We start from the raw sequence: 21913 nt of genomic DNA on the forward strand, positions 1-21913 counted from the left end.
ATCTATTGATCTCAAGATAAGGTGAAGTATTTACGGCGTTGCCGTGGTGACCGACTTCAGTCTGCTGCAATGTGAAGCTATACAAATTACCCACCAAAGGGACTACTGATAGGTACATACAATGTTTGATACTTGTGGCACTATTATTGACGGTTCCTTTGAAAGTCAGCTTGAGCTCTTGATCGCTATTGATCGTACGGGATCAAGAGATGATATCTGTACTGGCGTGCTTTCGTTACTGGAGGATCACTAGCCGATCAGGTACCTGCCGTATTTCAACCACCCCCATACGCTTTCATCAGTCTACCAATTGAGACTTTGTTAACGTGCGAGATCCATGTTTCAAGTTCACCACGCAGGAATAAGTGAATAGGTTTAGAGAGTTTAGAATATCTAATCTTCTGGAAAAAGGCAACACCCTTATCGTAAACGCTTGCGGATCGCGTCGGCGACAAAGTAGCAAAATATAGATTGTGATGGATGATCTTGCGTGGAAGGACTGACGTTAATTGGTTGCCTTTTGCGGCGCCATGAAGTTTGAGCTAAATGTAGGAACCGGTTACGGCTGCAGTCTTCGCTGTGTTTTCTGTTGGTCAGGCGAGTTTTTGCTGATAAACCCCCAGAGGCTACCATTATTCCAGCGTAGGAAGCAATAGGGAAAGGTGCCATTGTGAAGGAAAATCTACCTGTAATTCCTTTCTAGCAATGGCAGTAATAGCGTCAAATTTCGAAGGCCAGCTATAAATATAACATTTAGAAGGAACAATTCGCAGACTATTTTCACAAGTACGAATACCTAGTATTGTTTTTAGTATACGGGGAATGGATTTTCGGTAGCAGGATTAAGATCGATACAGGTTAGAAATCTACGTAAAGTCTTCTACAAAGCTCAATGATGACGATGTCTGCGAAAATGACAGATACCAAAAAGGCTCGGTCTGGTCTTTTAGATGATCAAAGTGCAAACGCCACTATTGACAATGAATCAGGTGTTGCCTAACTACTATACACTCGGACGTTAGGATTATTGCGGTTGATAGGGATGGGATCGTAAATTGTTGTATGGCGCCCCATTCTGAAAGCTTTCTATAGAGTTCTGTTTTGTTCCGTTGCGGACTTCAAGTTTATTTCTGGCAACTACTCTTGTACTGTTCTACCAACTGGCAATGTTGTCACGGCTGTCACTATTGAAGCAGCATCAACCGATTTTTCCGCTCCTACATCTACCTACAACAATGTCCAGGTTGGGACGTTTGCCGTATTATTATCATCATCAATAGCTACAACAGCGACAAATCAACTGAATCCATCTATCGGCAAAGCCATGAACAGCTCCTGGCTCACGTGGGGCCAGTGATAACGGTGATGCAATGCAGGGCATAAATCTAGCTTTCTTCAACGCAGCAACTACGGGAGTAGACGGGTTATTTGGAGATATACACGCAAAAAGTGAGCCTGGTTATTGAGACTCCGATGTTCCTTCCCTGGTTTTGCACAGGTGCAAGAAGGCTATGTTTGCATCAACGTCCCCATGTTTCACAGCTATCACGGATCCTGTCTCAACAGAGATGATGATGACAGAGCGAATGATACAAGCGTCGGGCCGACAACAACTCGAAGCTTGGCGCGAAACATTTATGATGCTGCTGTGATCAGTGTTGCAGCGACTTTTACAGCATCAGCTGCTATTGCCGCTGCTGCGACAGTCACGCCGCCGTCGTCATGTCAGCCGCATGACACAACGGGAAACAGCGGAAGTTACAGCCAGTACAACAAGTACTTGAGTCGAGTTAATCCAGCGAAGGACGACAGTGCCCGATTAGACGCCGTCACAAGCGAAGTGGAAGTAGGCAATAAACAACCGGTAGTTACTGGAGCTTGAGAGGAAAGATCATCAAAACGACTGCCGTCAACAGTATTGTCAACGTTGTCAACAAAAACTACTTGACCATCGTCGATACCAACATGGTGAAGGTTTACCCTATGACGAAAATTTTTTTTTATTAAAGGATTGCACCGAATTCGTTGCTTCCAGAACCACTTACGCGGTTCGTTGTCGAACAATATCGCCCCGCAGTTAGAGTGAGTGGATGCGTGTGTGCGTGCTTACCTGATTCATTGTATTTGTTATACCTTTACATGTGCTTTCGTGTTGTTACGTCTATTGATGTGTCCGTACATTTGTTTATATACTTTTCAGTGTTTGCGCGTATTTCTGAATAACGGCATTTTATTGTGTGATGCATGTTCCGGACAAGAGACGCGTTCATACTGCAAGATGCAACACTTTATATTTCGAGCGAGATGTCTTAAGTGAGCTATGTACCTCCATATCGACAGCACAGTAGCTCTACGGGCAAGTGTTGTAATGCAAAATAGATATGTCTACGTGGATATGTGCGGCCTGTTAAAAGGCACACGCAGGTTAAGATGCTAGCCTAAAAACAGTCGTTGATGCTGTTTTCAAGCGATTAAAATGAACTTGACCTAAGCAATTTGGTTGAGTAGTTACGCTTCGTCTTTGCCCACATATTCAAGCGGTACAATGCAGCCTACGCAGGACTGACGTGAAAGGCAGTTGTAGTGTATAATAATGCTGGACCTGAGGAAAAGAACAGCAGCGCCACATTTCTGCCGTGTTCTGACCCGCGTATCCGTGTTATGTGGTGTAGCGTTGTGTTGTCTTTTTGTGAATAGCAGAAGGCAGCTTCATAGGGCATATCTGTGTAGATTGTTAGGTCAAAGGGTGCGCAAACAGCAGTGGCAGAAGGGAGATACCCCTCAAGGCAATCACTAGCTCTGGGCAAAGGCTAAACTTTGGAAAGTTGTATCTAAGATAGCCCTTTAATGAGGGCTTTGCCTTCCAGTGGTCAAATAATGCACGTCAGCTCGGCTCCATCCTCTTTACAATATCGAACGGTTTTCGCTTTCCTCTTCAACGTACCCTCCCAGCGGTCAAGAGATACATAGACCTTGGTAAACCCGCCATAGTCCTTAGCACTGTGCTAATTTTTTCCTAAGTCAGCCTAACGTAGCGTCTAGTTTGAAGACTTTTGCGTTTCTAAGTTACGTTCTACGTACGTATGTGTGGCTTTCCTTTTTCAGATGTTTCGCAGGCCGTAACGAAAAAGTGTTTCCTAGCTTAATTCGCTGTGTCCAACATCTGTACAGCGGCTCCGCTGGTCCGCAGCGGCATTGCGGATCTTAGCTTTCCAAACACTTTCCACTAGAAATCGTTTCAATCAGCTACGAAAATTTCGGTAATTAAGGGTTCGTACTTACCCAGTTTACAGAACAGATCGACGTGGTATACATCAGGAAGGAAGAGCGTCCAAAGAAACATCATATTCTGCTCAATTCGCAGTTGAATTTGAAGAATTTCAAGCCAACAAATGATAACTTCGTGATTCTTTCCTACCTTATTTCTACGGTCATCTTCTTAAGAAACATCATCTTGGTAATAATGGTATTCACGTGTTTCTGTCCGCGTGACAAAGACGAATCGTCAGTTCCGCCGATTCAGACGGCACCTATGCCGACGTATCAGCCGCCGTCGGTGACAGCAGACACCATGAACAACCAGCCAATGGCTCTGCAGCAGCAGCAGTCATTCCAAAACCCTCACAGCAACCCCCACCCGTTCGCACCCTCTACATACGGGCCAGGGTCTGTTGTACCCACTGGGCAATATTCAGCTGACCTATACCCTCCAGGGCAGTATCCATTTGCAGCGCAGTTTTCACCCCCAGGACCGCATTTACCAAGACAATATCCATCAGGACAGTACCCATTTTTTAGCCCATATCCACCTGCTGGACCCTACTCTCCTCCAGGCTCTTATCCTCCTGCCGCCCCGTATACGGTAACGGGCCAGATTGCTTCAGGAGCTCCTGTTCCCGTAATGCAACAACCAAACAGATCAGGCGGGGGCTTAGGTAGTGTGGGCACGTTTGCGGTAGGGGCTGCCGCAGGAGGCCTGGCAGGCTATGCCATCAACTCGATGGTTCACTCAGTAGATCACGGTAACAATGAAGAGAACCGCAGCGATACAGCTGACCACGAGACCACGGCAACGGCAAAAGTCGAACCGCAAAGGGACATTGACGTGATTCAGGAATACCCCAACAGAGGAGGCATGTATGGCGAAGTTGAGTCCGCGTACCAACAGCCGACGTATCCTAGTGAACAAACCACCCACAGTCCACCCCCCGGTGCCTACCAAGAGCCTTCGCACGATTCGGGTGACTTTGGCGGAGATGATATCAGCGGCGATTGTGTCGGTGAAGGCGACTCCGTCTAGCCGATAGCGGTTGACGTAATCATCAAAGAAATCAACCTAAGGCAGTTAGACCGAAAGGAAAAAGGAGAGCGAGAAAGGAAAGCAAAGGTACTATAACGTGACGTTTATGAGGATTGTTATGATAATATCTGTAAGTACTGTAATGCAATTGCAACAGCTCCTACGAGATTACATTTTATTAAAGTCTGCGTCTTATATTTGTTGTTACAAAAAATAAAAACACCCTACTATAAATTTGTGGAAGGTACAACTGGTCTTGTAGAAACGTTCAGCTGGGATTTTGCTAGACTAACTTGGTCCTATTGGAAATCTCAGGTCATCTAATACTAAATTGCCGGTTTTTGCAGCATTTTTATTTGAGCAAACACGTATAGTTTTCGATGATGTAGCATAAAACGTACCAGAGATGCGTGAATTATACAGAAAAAGAGCTCTATAGTTTCATAGAGGCAGTTTCGGAACCTTTAGGTCGACTAGTCTTCATGCGGATGGTTCGAATACAGGCAAGCAGATTCGTAGTGTCTTTAACCATTTCTTATAATTTCAATATTATCTACTCGTAGTTAAGCTGGTGTCACTCAATTCATGTAGGTTCAATGTAGTCAACAATGGCTAGAAAACCTTCTAGCTGGGTAGTGGCGCCTACATCGCGTGCTTATCGATTAATATTTTTCTTTATGCCTTAATAGCTGTCTCATGCATCATAGAATGTTGGCCGAATACAACAGTGCACCTTGTGGAGACGCCCAGGAGACAGGCTTGGCCTCATCAGATAGCACGAGCCCGCGGAACATTGACATTGAATATTGTAGATGGCATTGGGTGAAAATTCAGTGTACTTTTCATGTCCTACGTAGATAAAGACTCGCTGTACCGTTAAAAAGAATAGGTTTCTAACAAATCATCAGACTAGGTTTGACATAACAGATTCCGTATAGCTGAAACAGATATCGGTAGCAGTTATTCTGTGTCGAACCTGCGAGTGAAATGAATAGTGGTTTATTTAACTAGGACATTGTACTGCACAGGCCAAAAATAGGTTTACGAAAGATGTGAGTGAAAAATTTGGAAAACAACAAAATTCGCAGCAGTTAGAAAAGTCGGCTCACTGGTCGAGCAGCCAGAAGGTTACCATTTTTTAAATGAAAGCTTTTGTCCTAAAAGTAGATTCATGTCAAGCTCCAATGCAAGCTGAGAAAGCCTCTTTTTCTCTCTGTAAGGGCATCTTTCTACACGGAGGAACAAACCAGAAAAGTCACACTAGAGCTATTTTAAAAGCACGCTAATCCATCAAATCATGATGTCGGTTAAAAGTAAATTAAAAAGTTACATAGTCCTTAGAGTTACACAGTCCTACATAGAGCTTAAGTATAGTGTGAGTGGATGAGGAGGGAAACGTTCAGTTTACTTTAGGTGATCTATAAATCCTTAGATGTTCAACAGGAAGCTACTTGTGAACAATGAGGTCGCCGTGCAGGCCTTAATACCTTTCCGCTTCACTCCGCCACGCTAATTTCTTGCCCATGATCAGTACAAGCTAATGCATTTCGAGGAGTGATATGATATTTTAGCATAAACAGGAATAACAATGTAAGGAGAATCTGTAGCTGAAAAAGGGCAAGGGCTACTTAACCAAGTCTAAGGCCCACCAAAAGTTTACCAAGGAACTCTATTCTACAAAGAAATTATGTAAGGTATTCCCGTGTAAACAAACACAAAAAAAAGTAGATTTTTTAAAAAAATTATTTGGTCAATGCTTCACATGAGCTATAGCCCACTTTTCAAAATCAGTTGCTGATTCACAGTGCATAATACTCCCCAAAAGAAAGACATTCTTCTTAAATAAGATTGGTTTTCACAGTAATGGGGCTCCTTCATTCACTTCGGCGGCCCCAGTTGGACCTGGTACGGGATGGTAACATGAAGATAGAATTACAAACGCGCCTGTTTTTTCTGTCGCTGACTCTTAGTATATCCTGGCAGGATGTGACCCAGCTGTGCGTGATAAATCGTCCTGAAAGTACAATTAATTAAGTTAATTAGCATGATGAACTATTTTTATTTTTTAGATGTTCACCTTTTTTGTAGTTACGGTTCTTGAAGTAAAGTTGGCCCTAATATCTATCGGTTAATGGCTATTTTGTGGAATGTTCCATTTCTAGATATAAAAAAAATTTGCATTTATATATGCACACCTGGAAAGCGTGTCGCATGATCTGTGATTATATGGTCTGGGGAAATATGCAAGACTGTATCGCAGCTAACTCCAAAATCAACCAGTGATTGCAACATGATTCAGGCTGTGGTACGTATTTCTTAATCGGAACATCGTGTTGTGTTACGTGGCGGTTCAGCTTTTCCTACTAGATCATCTCATCGTTAATATTAAATATAATGTAATTGCTTTAACTTATTAAATTTAAATATAATGTAACTTCAGTTGCAACGTACAACGATCGGCCAGACCCAATACCGCTGATATGACCGCGCTAATATGCTACGAGTAGCTTATTCTTGTTGCAGTTGATGCGTCCGACCCGGGCGGCGCACGAGTCGACGCACATGTCGGCAGTTACATGAGGAGAACGTTTAATAGATACCCCACTATCCCTGGGGCTCCGCCTCCAACAGGCAACATGAATAATCTCGCATCTACATCGACGTTCGTCGATCGTTTCCATATAGAGTACCAGCTTCGATCAGCCTTTGCAGCCGTAGACAATTTTGTTTCCGGCTACCTTTCCGGCGAACGTTCTTGTGAAATCGAAATGAATTGATGGTAATTGAATTAATGTTGACCCAACAAGGAACAGTCGAAGACCAGCGGTGAACAGGTTCTGGGCAGTATAATATTAACTGGGTCCAACAAAATATAAATAGGACATGTGCTATCGCCTCGCCGTTTTTCGTTCACGATAGCTACGCTTCCGCTTGTCTCGTTGATGATAATTTGTCGTGGTGAGAACTAGTCTAGATAATAGTCACTATTGTTGTCAGCACCGCGATTTACACCTGTTCACTTTGTTTCCTGATATATTGTAAAGCAAAATATATCTGAAGTAGGAGTGAATCATCGCAGCTGTTTGGCCATAGAGGCCAATGCGAGCCTTCGGAACAGTTTCTGATCATAAACTCAACTTTTCGTTCCATGAATGATCTCGCCGATGCAGACATAAATCAATATCGATTGCTAGTAAGCTTTTTTTTTTTTTGTATAAATATGTGAATATATAATAATTTAAGTTATCATATAGCTGGGTCATTGTCAGACACGCCGAACGCTTCTAGTGACAAAACTAATGATCAATTCAACATTCTTATCTTAGCTACCTGTAGTGCCTGCACTGTTCCTTAACTGATTCATCTATTGAAACAACGGTCGAAAAAGAGATAGGCAAGCACCCGTCGATTGCGGGGTCTGTTTGTGCTCTGTACGTTATTAGCCCTCTGTCCCTCCGTGCCCTGGTACGATGGCACTGCGAAAGTTGGTTATGCATGCTGACGATGCACGTGGTCCGCTCGAGGCTAGAACAGACTTCGAGCATTGATAACGGAACTGCAACGAAACACGGTCCTGTTCGCTGCGGCCCCATAAAGAATCAGTCGTGAGTTTGGCCGTCTCGCTTCAAGGATTCATGGGTGCAGCAAATACGTGTAAAGGACCCGGCCACATAAATCAAATACGAACACAGCGATACTTTCAAGCAACAAGTAATGTTTCCAGAGGACTATATTAGAGGTTTATATTTTTCAGCCAAAGTGTCTTTCTGTTTGTTACTGCCAGTGCGGTTGTAAAGCCGATCGACTGTGGCAATCATTTTCGGCAGGCGAGAACAATATGATAGGTATCGCGCGAGCTTATTCCGCGGGAAACAGTTCTATGTACGTATAACTGATCAATGTCGAGTCAGGGATTTGACCCCGCCTTCAAGTATATAGAGCAGATAGAGCAAGGAACTTATACATTCTTGCCTGTACTAGCAAAAGTGTCGAACTTCCAACGAGATCTACGGGCCGCATGTGGCAGATTGATCTCGGTTGAGACATTGTTGATTTGCTGAAAAACGCTGAGCATGTATACTGGCTGACCGTAGCCTCCGAATTGAACTATTCCTATCTGGCATTGGACGCTGCCCGAACGCCATGTAAAAACTTCAATCACAACCCGTATAGTTTACGTAAACGAAACAAATATACTTTTATGAAGAGATCGATTAAATCGCAAAAAGATTATCTTTTATTGACTAACAAAGATTACGAAGAACTCATCTAGATAACAGACGACACTATTGCTTGTTTTCCGCTGAGCCTCAGTTATTTAGATCTTCGAACGTAAATACGCCTCCTTACGGCTCGAGCCTGCGCGCTCCGAATGTTCGTACCACACTAGCTGAGGAAAATTACGACGACTTGTCTAGTGGAAAACATTCTATTGTCAGTGAAATCTTTAAAGATACTTATGTACCGTGGTCGAGAGTCAAGATAGGGTGTGCGTTTAGTAAAAGTATCGACTATCGCCGTAGGCCCATACTCTTCGTCGTAGGCACAACATAGGGTTGTTGATATCGACGATACAAGCTTACCGAACCGAGCGTTCACATCGTAGTGAAACTTCCATTTTCATCATCTGACTTTATTCCATACAGTAAAATTAGTTTACAGAAAGATGAAACAGCGGTGACTACGGATGGATCGAACAGAGGACGTCTATTGGGAAAAAGGCTTCTGATTGAACTTAGGCTCTTCATGCAGGCTTCCTCTAATGACCAACTAGATCGCATATCTAGCTCCAAATAAAAGCTTCATGTTGAACATCTTCTTCGAATCAATGCCGGGGTGGCATGTCATCTGCTTATAAGGTCTATCGATAGACTATACATTTTTGTGAACTTGAGGAAGTTCTCAATTTAGCCGTTGACTGCTTTTAGGCTGGAACTTTAAAAGGAGGGTCAACTGCTTAGAAATCTGAGCGATTCTCAATAACAACCAACGAGCTATATATATAAAATAAATAATAAATGAAGTTAGGCGTTGTTTACGAAGGCTGAGAATTAACCTGCCCGCTTAGCACCATTGCTTTCCTAGCCTACCATATGCTAAGTATGTATTTGTTGTCAAGCGCTGCTTCCAACAACACATCGCTACTATTCCTACCTGCCATATACGAGAGGAAACGAATGTAATTAGAGTTAAAGCAGAGTCGTATTGGCAAGGCCCATCACATTTTTATTAATCAGTGTAAAAAATACGGCTTAGGGACTATACGTTTTGATCGGGTGCAGTTTTCTTTGTAGCGCTTGCCATAATGTTATCTTCAAGCGAGGCCCGACAAACAGTTGCTTATGTCAACTAAAACAGACTCCAGTGACAAGCAAAAAAATCACTTCAACGTAAAAAACCTTAAAATGTTTTCTTTCAAAACGAGAATTAGATGTATGACAACGGGCGCAAGGTTAGTACTACTTATCTGTATTCAGTGTCGAAATATATCAAACTTTCGAGCGATAGCTCTTGACCAATATAGATCTATAGACAAAAAATTGCAGCAATGACCGTCGTGATAAAAAATGTAGAAATGGGAATAGCATAAAAATGTCTGCCTATCTTCGGCACTCAAAAAACTATATATATGTAATTTTTTTCAAATTTAAGTAGGGCCTAAATGAACCTATCGTGGATATATGCGTAGCGCTTTACGTGTGCTCGAGCAGAACAAATCATGCGCCCAATCTCAGAAACAATACACATATGTCCTGTGTACCACACCACAAACTCTGTCGTTTATCTCGCGCGCGGAGCAGAGTTCAACATGTACAGCATATAATCAATTTATATATATATTAACTAAAAACAAGGCTCCTTTATCTGCATTTTATGAATTTAATTGCTGTGACATTTCTTATTCAGTTACTAATTTTAACTATTATATATGTATATACTATAACTAAGTAGCTAAGGTTAGTTTTTGCTTGTTGACTTAGGAAGCTTTAGGGAAATGGTAAGACATCGGCCATTCAACGACGAAGATGGTGCGTTTGCAAAAATAGTAGACGAATATTCTAATACGACATAGTGTTTATTTTCGCGCGTACATGTCTCATAATATCTGGACTAAGCTTCCTTTGAAGTATTTAAAAACATCTTTATTATGACTATTTATTATTAATATTCTTGTTAGGGTGCTGACTGTGTTGTGCTGGAGCAACAAGGTAAAGTGTATACGTATATTAGGTGTGCAGCCCGGTCGCTATCGTCAGAATGGTTACTACCGGAACTGTTTTTTCAGGGCTGTTTCAACGATCTGCCAGGGTTTTAGAAAGATGAATTAAAAAGACGACGAGAAACGATTACAACCTACTCTTATTTGTTGTCCTGACTTTTACTGAAGGATCAGAGTGTATTTAAATTTAAGCCATTTTCGTATTCTCTCCCCGGATAGTAGAAAAACATCAAGGAACGCTACGTTAATCAGCTGCTTACGACACCTCTTGACTCACTTAACAACCCGACAACAGACAAAGTTGTTGTCAGCGGCAGCGACTGCTGTTGATAATTGTGAGGGCTTTCGAAGGGAACCAAATTGACTGTTGTATTTATAAGGCAGGGTCATGTTTGTCGACGCAAAGATATATATGGCCGCTAATCGATACTTGCTCAGTTAATTACTAGGGATATTAAATTATAACGTATATAAAGGCCATTTTGCACCGAATTGTACTCAGACGCTAGAACAAGCTGATTTAATCGACTCTCTTCACGATCTCCTTCGATTTCTCAACCAATTTATAGGTTTCTTTGCGGCAAAGATTTCGAAACGTGCCGTCAAGGCTCCTTGTACCGTCAAATGTACAGGTACTAATTCAATTTGCCAATCATCTGAAAAGATGGAAATCGACAGGCGAAAGGTCGAGGGAATATGGTGGGTGCGACAAAGACTCCCGCTCAAGCATTTGTGAGGCGGTTTGCACGATCTTCGCCAGTGCAGCCTGGCATTGTCTCGTATCTCGAGTGTTTTTTTTTTTTCGTTTAGACAACCTCGTTTAGTAAATGTACACAGATGCCTACTGGCCGTGATATATGTTTCAAGCGATTCCTTATATTGAAAATTTGTCCGGTTTCACCGAATGTGAATCACGAACTGCGAATTTTACCGAAATTTGGGATAAGGCCCATCTCTAGAAGTTAACCATCTCCTTTTTTCCTTCATATAGACCTGAAGATACCCATTTTTCGCCGCCTGTATCAATCCTGCGTGAAAACATCTCATCATAGCGCGCATTAATTACACTCCGGGAAAGGTCTGGACCTGTGAGCGGACAATTTAGTCGAAAGTAAGTTAAAATGAATTGTGTGCGGCCCGTTTCTCAGACTGCTGTTTTTGAACCACTTCCCGTATCCCGTGTAATAAGTCCTTTTAACCCAGCCAGAACATGTCTGAGCTCAAGCGAATATGCTATACCCAACGCGGCCACTATGACTGGGATCTATGAGGAAAGAAGAAAAGCCGTAAGCAAAACAGCGTATTTTCTTAGATTTGTTGAAACGTTCAAGGGTCACCTAGGTGCCCGAATCATATCTTGGTCCTTTGAAAAACGAAAGGTGTACGTTGGTGTCAGACTGAACGATTCTGCCAGATTTGTAGAATTGGTGACGCAAACACCCGACTTACGATATACTAATTTGCTAAGTGTGATCTGGATCCTCCTAAATATTTTGCTAAAGATCATGTGTTGCAATTCTTTGAAACTAAAGGTTGCTTAATAGCTGTCCAGCACAATTAGCGTTTGGGTAGTATCAAATGCCCTCGATGTTTTTCTACTGGATTTTCGTCAAAATTAATTTTTAATAGCTCTTCTCATCAAAATGGCCATTAAATGCAAGCCAGGTTCCTTTTCACCTAATCTTTCGCTAAGCTTATATTTTTCGTCGAAACAACGATTCTGACATAATTGTAGTTTTTGCGGAAGTGCTGTCTGCTGTGGAAGACTTCAATTAGTTGGCACCGAATAATAATTGAGAGAAATATAAAAAAGCATTGTTTTTCTGAGCTCTTTGGCTGGTTCAAGCACAGTATTTAAATAGCCTGTTCTTAAGTAGAAAAGGTAAGCACATTTGCTTCCGTATTTATTCACGCGTGTATGTCGCCGACAGGCGTTGAACGTGCAGCACGTAAATAGGATTTTCGAACAACGACGCTCAACAGTTCCTGTGCATTAGTGTGATGAATATCAACGCGAGTTTGTACAGGTGTAATGCTTTTTAGTCGACATGTTACCCTTCCGAACGATTCATATCAGTGTATTTTGGGCAAAGAGTTTTGAGAGTCAAAAGGGTGACGGTAATGATAGGTCGCGAACCGCAAAACACAAAAGCGGCCGTGACGTCTGGTGCAAACGTCAGCATCCTGAATGAGTCGATCTGGTTGACTCGAGCTTTAGAAACAACGTAGGCGCATAGCAACTACTCGTTATCAAGTTGAGTTAATTTGCCGAAACTTGAAGTTAGTGCATACCTCGAATTGATGATTATTTCGTTTAAAAAACGAAATTCTAATCGTGCGACAGAGTACCTAGCGCCTCGGTCGAGACTTCTTTCAAACTGTCCATAATATGAACATAGCGTAGGTTGGTCACGAAACAGCGGACCTGTCAAAGGTTCATTGGAAACTGTTAGGCATCGCCGAGTAGGCTTTTGTGACGGTTAGGTCTAACATTGCAGTACGGGTTGATATTGCTGTCAATCGTGTTATCGCCAATGCGTCTTGGCAAATGGGTTCAAGTCATTGCGGTATTTCTCTATGTCACTACTTGCTAGCATATCTTAACCCGAATAGGGGATCTATTATTAGAATGCGTAATATCATCATGCCGAACGGCGTGTTCTATAGACCGAGTGTAGCATTAAAGGGATTCGTTGTTTTATTTCCTTTGAAGTATGTGTTGTATGACGTTGGCTAATATTACTGGGCTATACGTAACGGCCTAAAGCCGTGTATGACCCAGTTGCCATAGCACAAACCCGAAATAATGACAAATATCGAATAGTGATAATAAGTTTGTTAATAAAGGTACAAGCTGTTATGCGATTTCGTATGTTAGAATGCAGACCGACGATAATGAGCAAGAACGTACCGACTGCGCCGTTATCCATTGATGATAAAGGCGAGACTTAAAGCGCGCTCAAAGCACGGAAGTTTCTCTACTGAAGTGGAAAATTAGGTTATAATCAAAGAAAATCGGGTCGATGTATAAAATGATTTTACTGCTATTTTTAGCAGGATGTGCACGATCCTTTTGAAGGGCTGATCATTTCGCGTAGACTACTGAAAGAGGAACAGTCCAGCGAGAACGAGAAATTTCACCTAGGATAAAATGATCCTGAGAAGAAGTCGTACCCTCCCTGGTAGATCACACACTGTAGCGGGATCAGACATCAGGTCGCCTACGAGTAAGGACAAGTAATCAAATCATTAGTTTAGATTTATATATCTGAAGTAACTTGACTCGCACGACCGTCTAAGGTAAGATGTGTTCTTTAGACAATCGTAAGGCTTGTGCTCAACTACTATCCGTATCTGTAATTCTTTTGATCTCTGCTTAACCATTCGAAACTAGTAACAAACTCTACGATACTCCGAAGTCGCCGGTTTTGGTATTAAGAGGTACAGTCTTTTGTTTACTAGAAGATGGAGCTTGCAGTAACAAACCGCTAATCGAACAGAGAAGAGGCGTAGTCCTTCGGACAACTGCGCAATTTTCTTTGGTTTCCTAAACTTAAGTGACAGATCATAAACAGTTTTTACAGAATTGTCGATTACATACGTATCAGTTTTATGCGAGCGTATCTGTTAAATAAGGACTGGAAATGTTGTTTGTGTTCGCAGCAGACTGTCAAATATCCCTCGTGAAACGAAAAGAGGAAGTATAAGGCAAGTGTCATCAAGTCGAGTTTATATGTACTATGATTATTACGACTTTCACATTCGAATCTCCGCTTCAACGAATAGAACCCGTGAACTTCACAGGCCGAAAGATACAAAAGATCTCTAGCCATCACGAACCTGGAGGCTATGAGGAGAGAACCCTCTATTGAAAATTATTTGCAGGAATAATCAATTTTTCATCGACATATTGTTCAATAGGTATTCGGTGGCTTTCTATCTGAGGAAATTAAGTCAATACTAGCGGGCCACATATAGGCTTACTTGCTTACCAAACTAGTGAATTCATGTTACCTAAACATATGCGCGTAAACGTTAATTTTCAACTAACCTGACGGCCAATATTTGGGAGTAGGCAGCGTACGCCAATAAAGTACCTTAAAATCAAGTACGCTATGTCTAATTTTATAGTAATGATACGAATGCTCAAAACCAGAGCAGAACATACTAGATCGCGCACCTTTACGAAATAGCAGGTCTATAATATTCTACCTTTCGTCTAAGGCGCCGCCTATTTAATGTCTATGTACGTGCATGTAGCATTTCAACATTAGTTCGCAATGGTTGAAAAGAGTATTTTTCCTGTGTTCGATCGTTCCCTACATGATTTTTCCTACTTTTCGATTTCAATAAGATTAAAGAACTATAAAATTCTTTAATATCAATCAAACATGATGTCAACATCAGTAGTTTTCAATTATTACAAATAATTATCAATAATTAATAGAGGAAATATTTTTTAGCTTTATTCATCAAAAGAGTCTTCATCCTACCTAAAAAAGGTAGGCTTGAGTCATTTTAGGTTGCAATGTCCTGCATATATACATCAACTAATAAAATCTAGACAAGATACGTTGTCTTCGCTCCTTCGAAACGTGAAGGTAACCACACTGAATTTCAGTCTGCATTTATCTCTTACGGGTAAATTGCTTCGTAAATCGAGTATCAGCGGTGTTTCGAAATGCTTATTGCTCCTCTTCGATGGATTGCTGATGGATCGGATGTTCGCTGATAGAACGGCTTCGACCAGGATCTTGTGGAATGAACCTTTTTCCATTACAGATTTTGTGGCTCAATCATCGACATGGCCGGTAACAGCTGCTAATCTAGAATACCACATCAGTATCTTCTGTTTTTTTGAAGGGAGTTGTTTTTTTTGGCTCTTGGCAACTGTTATCTGGAACTAATGTTAGCTCATTGCATGTTTTAAATAACTTAAATAAATAGAGCTAGAATTGGATATGACACGACAAAGATATTTAGAAATTTTATCTGATGTTTTTATTTTTCCTAGAAGTATATAGATTTGCGAAGGTGACAGCTGATAGGAGCATCGTTCCTGGCAAGAAATTTTCGCTGATACCACCTGTTAATTTACATAGAGATAAACTGAACTGTGGTAAAAGACAGGAATAAGTCATCAAGTGGTAGTTTTATTCGACATCTTAAAGTGTTTAGGCATTTTTTTTCTATCCTGACACTTAAAAGCCAAAACCTAAAAGCACCGGCGAACTGAAGAATACTCAAAACAATTTAACAAGTTCAAAACCACGGGGTCCTTATAAGTTAGAAGTTAAATAACTTCTACCATATAAAAAGTTCAAGAGGTAAGTTGCACCTAACAGCTGGTTTTAAAGGTTAATCTCAGCTCCAGAAGATAGCTGAGGTTAATTTGAGAGGAGATTTGACGAAGCACGAGGTGCCGGCGAAGACAGCAGCTCTATGATGTCTCATTTTTAAGGCACACTATCTATCTAACCATGCTAATCGGTACCCAATTATGACCCACATTACAATTTTGCGAATGACAGATGAAAAATGTAAACCGTAGTGGGTTTTCCGAGCATATTCTATTATGTGGCCGGTAGGACGGTACAGTGGACCCTCGGGACAGGTTTGAGAACTTCTAGCCTATTCATTTTAGAGGCGTCGAGGTCTAGATTTCGTCCTGAGAGGCAGCCATCTTATGAACTACGTAAAGGCGATACCGGACGCAAAACTCGGAAAATATGGGACAATACCAGGAAATTTTTGTATTATTTATGCATAGACAGTGCTTGAAACGGTGAGCTTTGCTAAATTCTAACTACAAGGCTTGCTGCTTCTCATGAATGCTAAATAAATACAGACTTTACGCATCTAAGGTCGTATATATAAATCAAACTCAGGAATCATCTCGTATGTAAATATATAAGCATGATAAAAAAAACGTGATGACTCATAGAATGACATACATTTTAGATTGAATGAACCTTTTTTCCAACAGCAGTGCCATAAGTACGGCTTTCATTCTCCCTTATAATTGTGCGTTGAACAGATTAATTATAAAGGAGGTAAGATCTTCTGCATTTTGACCGCCAGAAATGCGGCAGAAAACAGATTCTATCTAACAACGACCGGTATAACAAAATCCCTTCTTTCCATAGACTGTTGTTACTAGTCCAATTTGGTTACCTTCCTACAATCCGAGTACACTATCAAGTCATATGTCTGCAGCAACGAGCCTAACAGATCTTTCCTTTCGATCAACTTTTGCCGCACGACATGGTCTACCACGTTGGTCCACTAATTCACGACAGGACATGGCTTTTCGACGAGCAGGAGGGCTGGTGGAAATATTAACGACAGGGCCGGTTTTAATCTTGCGACCCAATAGCAAAACGATGGACTAGAAGCTTTGCCTCGAGACGACTTCTGTTGCATGCGGTTCTAGACACCTTGTTCGTAATGTTTACTGGCATGACATAAACTTTGTTCTCCAGCCCCATCGCCCGGAATTTCTTCGTAGTACCTATGCTCCTGGTTCAGACACTACAACCTGCTATGCCACCCTCCGTCTTCACATGCAGCCCTCTCCCCTTAAAAGGCCCTCCTCCGTATTGCCCTTGCCACATTTTGTTGCCTGACGCCATCTTTACTCTCTCGGAGTTTCGCCCCACTCGCTCCGACCCACCGACCACTTGCCCTGAAACAGTAACGACAGCAGCATCAGCAGCAGCCTAGTACTATACCAGAAGCGACTGCGACAGTCAGCCCTTAAAGCTCGCATAGCCGTCGTCAATAGAGTGCGGTTATTTGTCCAGTAATAGATTTTAAGTGACTCCCTCTTGCTGTTGTCTACGAAGTGACACACCCGTGAGAGTTATGTGCCGCAGCTGAGCAGTGTGGCTTGTGGAGTCGCGCTCAACCTTTTGCTCGTTGTTACAATCAGTGTCTAGAATTGCTATAGTTGTTTAACGTTCGGCGCTGCTAAAAAAGCGGTAATGGTTGCTTTGGCGTTTGAGGTGTGTTAAAGGGGCGCAAGTGTCCGATAGAAATTTGTTTCCGATAGAAACGCATAAAAACGTAGAAGGCGGTCCTCTTGCACAAGCTTTGATCCGGTTATCTAGCGGAGTGCTGTGTCGATCGAACGGGGGGCGGACCGAGAGCGTGGCTTCGGCATAAAGGAAGTGTGACCCCACGGAACTACAGAAATTACCTAGCAACAGACGCATAAACGTGTAAAGGGAGATTACACGAGGATTAGCTAGCGTTAAGATACATTCATCGAACAGTTTTGAGTTACGAACAAGCTCTGCACTTTAATGAGTTCAGGTAAGAAGTAAGCGACCGATGCCTTGATATGTTACATGAAAATAGATATGGACACAGAGGAAAGTAAGCCTATTATTAACGCTAGCTAACCTTCGACACTAAGTGGAGATCCTCCGTAGTAAAGATTTGCGAGACCAGATTAAATTTTCATGTATCCACTTATATATTGTTTCATATTGTCCCAATGAGCGGGTAACTTTGTCACTCACTGAGCCCAGATTTTTGTTCTCCCAACGAAAAATCTTTTTTGAGTAAGTGTACAGCCTCACACACGTATGACCACCTACTCGGTATAGTAACACGGTAGAGGACACGTTGAAAAGTCTAGTTATGTCTTTACAGAAATCCAATAGCCGATTTCGTTCTCGTATTGCACAACCATACCAGGTTCATTCAGTGACGTCTGTGTGCAGAGCATATATGACGGCCTTTAAGCTAGGGGCTAACTGACCAAGATGACTGGTTAAGCATTAGCTGATTGAGGCATCAAAAGCAATTTTTTTCGTTACCTTTGCCATATCTCTTCCTTAGCGGGGCCGTATTGCTTCTCCTAATGCATTCTGCACACGAAACAAGCGCTCGATTGAACGAGAACGGGCCCGTGATGACAAGGCCATGATTAGAATCGTGGAATCAATAACGTGAAAGGTACCTATTCTTGTGTGAGAAGATATCGGAAGCCGCAAAATCCATAGGTGGTATTTGTAAGCAACCATAATTTCAACAAAAAAGACAACAAGCTACAAAAACGGGCCACAGAGAAACTGGGCTCTTTAAGCTTCTTAAGCATTATCACGTGACAACATGATACGAGACTCGAGATTTTGTATGCTAACATTTATCTAGTTCTAGGACCAGCACTTGATCTTCGGCTCTAGCTACGTTTGCAGTCCGGCGATAATTCAGTAGTAACGTGCTTGCCTACTAAACTTGGGAACACGTAACATAAGGGTTTGAGCCCGGGCGTAGACATGCTTTGCCCTATGCTGGAAAATGTTAGGCGCGTAAACTTGTTTAATGGCAGTGCCAAACGTGAAATCGGAAAATTTAATTGTATCAGCAGCTTGAGCTTGAGTTCGCCATTGGCAAGACGCATAGTGAAGAGCCGAGTTTTATCGGTCCTGCCCATAGTCAGAAAATTATTTAATTCAAAACAAGCACTATATATATATATACCGACCGAAGAGTACAGTATATGTCATAATATAAGCGAAGGAAAAATTATATATAGCTCTTGTAGCATCTGTTAGTCATTGTTGTGTTCTATTTTATATAGATATAAGAGCCATTTGCTATGATTTGCTTGCATCCCCACATTTGCAGTATCTAAGTAAGAGTAAGACGAGTTCAGAAACGGACGCAGCACAGATCGTTAACCCTATAAAAAAAAACTAGGACGTTATTGATGTATGAATAATTACCATGCTAAGGTAGTCGTTTTCATCCGATCGCCAGTAGCTCTACATCGTGTCGGCTTCACAAAATGCATACTCATGCGTTTGCTTTAAACGATAGTTTTTTTTTCTTTCATTTCAAAACTTTTGCGCCGGATGGGTGTGCAAAAATAATTTTTACGCCACATGCGCACATGTGTTGCAACGGTGTTATGACATGTGATTATGTCCCCAAGATTGGAGCGTTTTGTTAGAAGTTCATCGTTGATTACTTAGTTATATGAATATGATGGGAAGGCATTTTATTTTAAATTGCTCTTTCAAAACAACTTGTCCACTTAAGCGTCTTTTGGAAATAAATTTGGCCTTAGTTAAGGTGATCATATGAATCGACGGTTCCTATGACAAGTCCACGCGAGGGTCACTGAGGGAAAATCAGAGGCCTAGCTGAAGATGTTCCGCCATGTCTTGTACGATACGCGACAAAATTAAAGACTTTGAGGACGACAGTATCTACGTATATAAAAAGAACTCGCTAAACCGTTTCATACGAATAAAAAGTATATTGAATTAAATACAAATTAAGGACCTCCTAATTTTCAAAAGAAAGCGATAACTGAAAAAAATTAACCGATAAAGTAAATCTAACAAAGCAAGAACAGGGTAAGGGATGATTTCATTTGATACATCTTGGCCCTCTATTGGAAACGAACCAAGATTATAGGAAGAGACAGATCGTTCGTTTAACCCAACAGCGGACGTTGCACGTCGTGCCCTCATCTGGAGGACGCGGTTGTTTACCGTATATTTATATGTACACAGTGCATATAAACAATCAACTATTACCATAGGGCTCAATAATAGTAACTAATATAACAGCCGATAGTGATTTAAGGCTTGTACGAACTATTATGAACTAGATCTGCTGGAAAATCTTTGGCTAGACTTTTCGCTCTAGCAGTCTTATATACCGTTTAATGTTGAAGACGACAAAGTGTACGTAGCGATAATAAACTACGTTATTTTAAGGAATAAGTGAAGCACCTTTTGTAACTTATCTATGTATAAAGGCATCTGTCTTTGAATAAACCCGTATCGTTAGTTTTTCGCTGAAATAGTACTATTGCATTTCAATCTTCTGCAATTTTATGAAAGTACGCGAGTATTTCCATAAGCCAGTAGCTGTGACCATTCAAGCCAATTATCGTTTCTTTCGTTTGTATATTTGGGCAATATCTTCATAAACGTTTTGTCGACCTGAGGAATAGAAGAAGTAGAAAAGGCAGGGCTAGTCTTATTGTTTACTTTATCGCCTAAACTTCTGATATAGTACGACGAATGAGATCGGGTCTTTTTTTCATTTTTAAGACTTCGTAAACTGTACACATTGTGGATAGTCCCAATATGGAGAATTCCAAGGTTTGCATCATAAACGCAGAGTTTCAAAAGCTAGGGAAGTTATACTGTTATACTTATCCTTCATTATTAAACCGCTCTTCTCACCCTCACTGTTTCTCCTGGACGATATCTGTTACAATATTAGTAACGTTTAAAATGTTTGAAGTATTACTCATTTCCCTATTATAGAACAAGATAAACATTTCTTCACTGCTAATAGCCTACGCAGCTAACTAATTCTAATCGCACCAGACTAAATATCGGGATCAGTTTGTTGACATGGGCACATACGTACGAACGCGTATATCGAAATGATGACTATTCCTAACTCTATTCCGAGATAATGCAGATCATGATTGATGAACTCGATAAATGGAAAAGAAAGTACAACCTCTCTGACTTCTATCACACTGTATTTTACGAAGAGCTTTTGACTTGCTCAGACCCACATTCATGCCACCTTATTTCTATCAGCCTATTTATAAAGACGCCCGGGCTGAAACCGTGTTGCTATAGCCGTCTACAAAACGCTCGCCCCCCTGCAATACGTTTGTTTAGCTTCAATAATGACTACTTTGGCTCCCTTATTTGTACACTGACATGCATGAACACATGCAGCATTTAGTCCACAATCGAATAATTTCCGATCTATACCCGTTCTGCTGTCTGAGTCATCCAATCTCTATTCAATTTCCAACTTCTACCTTAGCATGGCTCGTCGCGCAAAATCTGTTTAGCAAATGTACTCCTCTTCTGCTCCCTAAATGTTGAGCAAGGGGTCAAAGCTAGTAAAGCCCTATGTAAGTCCCTATACAGGGGTCGCGTGACGGCCATAAATGCGATATCGATCTTAGTGCCACTATCCACTCAACGGTCAACTTAAATACCATCAGAACCGACTGCATTGAACTGGAGTTCCTGTTCTCTGCGAGAATGCTGTATCTTATGCGGACAGCGAAAAACCTTTTTATAGGACTGGGGAGCTCTAATGCCCCAGAATGTCATTCGACGGTAATTCTTCGATGATCGATCTGTTGTTGGCAGCTACTGCCGCTTCTGGTTCTCTGAGAAGCGCCTTCCTTCTATCTTGCTCGGGGTCGACCTTTCAGGAGATTTTTGGAACTTCAAGGGCAGTCTGTCACCTTCATCTTGATTATCATAACCGCTGCTGGCAAATGAATCATTACAGTGGCTTCTTCGCACGCGACCTCACACGATATATCAACAATAGATGATTATTGGGTTCAACCAGATGCGTACGCAGACAGACATCCACACATACATATA

General features: G+C 41.6%; 2 protein-coding genes and 1 long non-coding RNA gene across 10 annotated transcripts in view; all 3 read left to right on the forward strand.

The window, feature by feature from the left end:
- On the forward strand, window positions 1-4550 carry LOC111247100 (uncharacterized). 7 transcript variants are annotated; one of them, XM_086983670.1, is made up of 2 exons: window positions 1-21; window positions 3106-4550. In XM_086983670.1, the coding sequence occupies exon 2, from the start codon at window positions 3464-3466 to the stop codon at window positions 4298-4300; it is 837 nt and encodes a 278-aa protein (XP_086839796.1). In that variant the 5' UTR covers window positions 1-21; window positions 3106-3463; the 3' UTR covers window positions 4301-4550. The 7 variants fall into 7 exon arrangements, 6 of the variants coding, with proteins under 6 accessions (XP_086839796.1, XP_086839795.1, XP_086839794.1 ...); XM_086983669.1 differs by lacking the exon at window positions 1-21 and adding an exon at window positions 30-112; XM_086983668.1 differs by lacking the exon at window positions 1-21 and adding an exon at window positions 119-261.
- A 7714-nt stretch (window positions 4551-12264) lies between these two features.
- Window positions 12265-14328, forward strand: LOC111247583 (uncharacterized). 2 transcript variants are annotated; one of them, XR_002672165.2, is made up of 3 exons: window positions 12265-12402; window positions 13575-13747; window positions 14187-14328. It is a non-coding gene; the product is annotated as an uncharacterized LOC111247583 (long non-coding RNA). The 2 variants fall into 2 exon arrangements; XR_002672164.2 differs by having other exon boundaries at window positions 14184-14323.
- Window positions 14329-17213: 2885 nt separating this feature from the next.
- The window catches only part of GLS (glutaminase), a 22029-nt gene continuing 17329 nt past the window's right edge, over window positions 17214-21913 (forward strand). The window contains exon 1 of the mRNA XM_086983634.1: window positions 17214-17834. Coding sequence (XP_086839760.1) covers window positions 17825-17834 — 10 coding nt within the window. The 5' untranslated portion in view covers window positions 17214-17824. The remainder of the gene's footprint in view (window positions 17835-21913) is intronic.

This window comes from Varroa destructor, unplaced genomic scaffold (genome assembly GCF_002443255.2).
Source record: "Varroa destructor unplaced genomic scaffold, Vdes_3.0 BEIS01000003.1, whole genome shotgun sequence".
Lineage (NCBI taxonomy): Eukaryota > Metazoa > Arthropoda > Arachnida > Mesostigmata > Varroidae > Varroa > Varroa destructor.

Coding starts and splice junctions, on each gene's coding strand:
- LOC111247100 (XM_086983670.1), top strand. CDS start 3,464: ATGGTATTCACGTGTTTCTGTCCGCGTGACAAAGACGAATCGTCAGTT.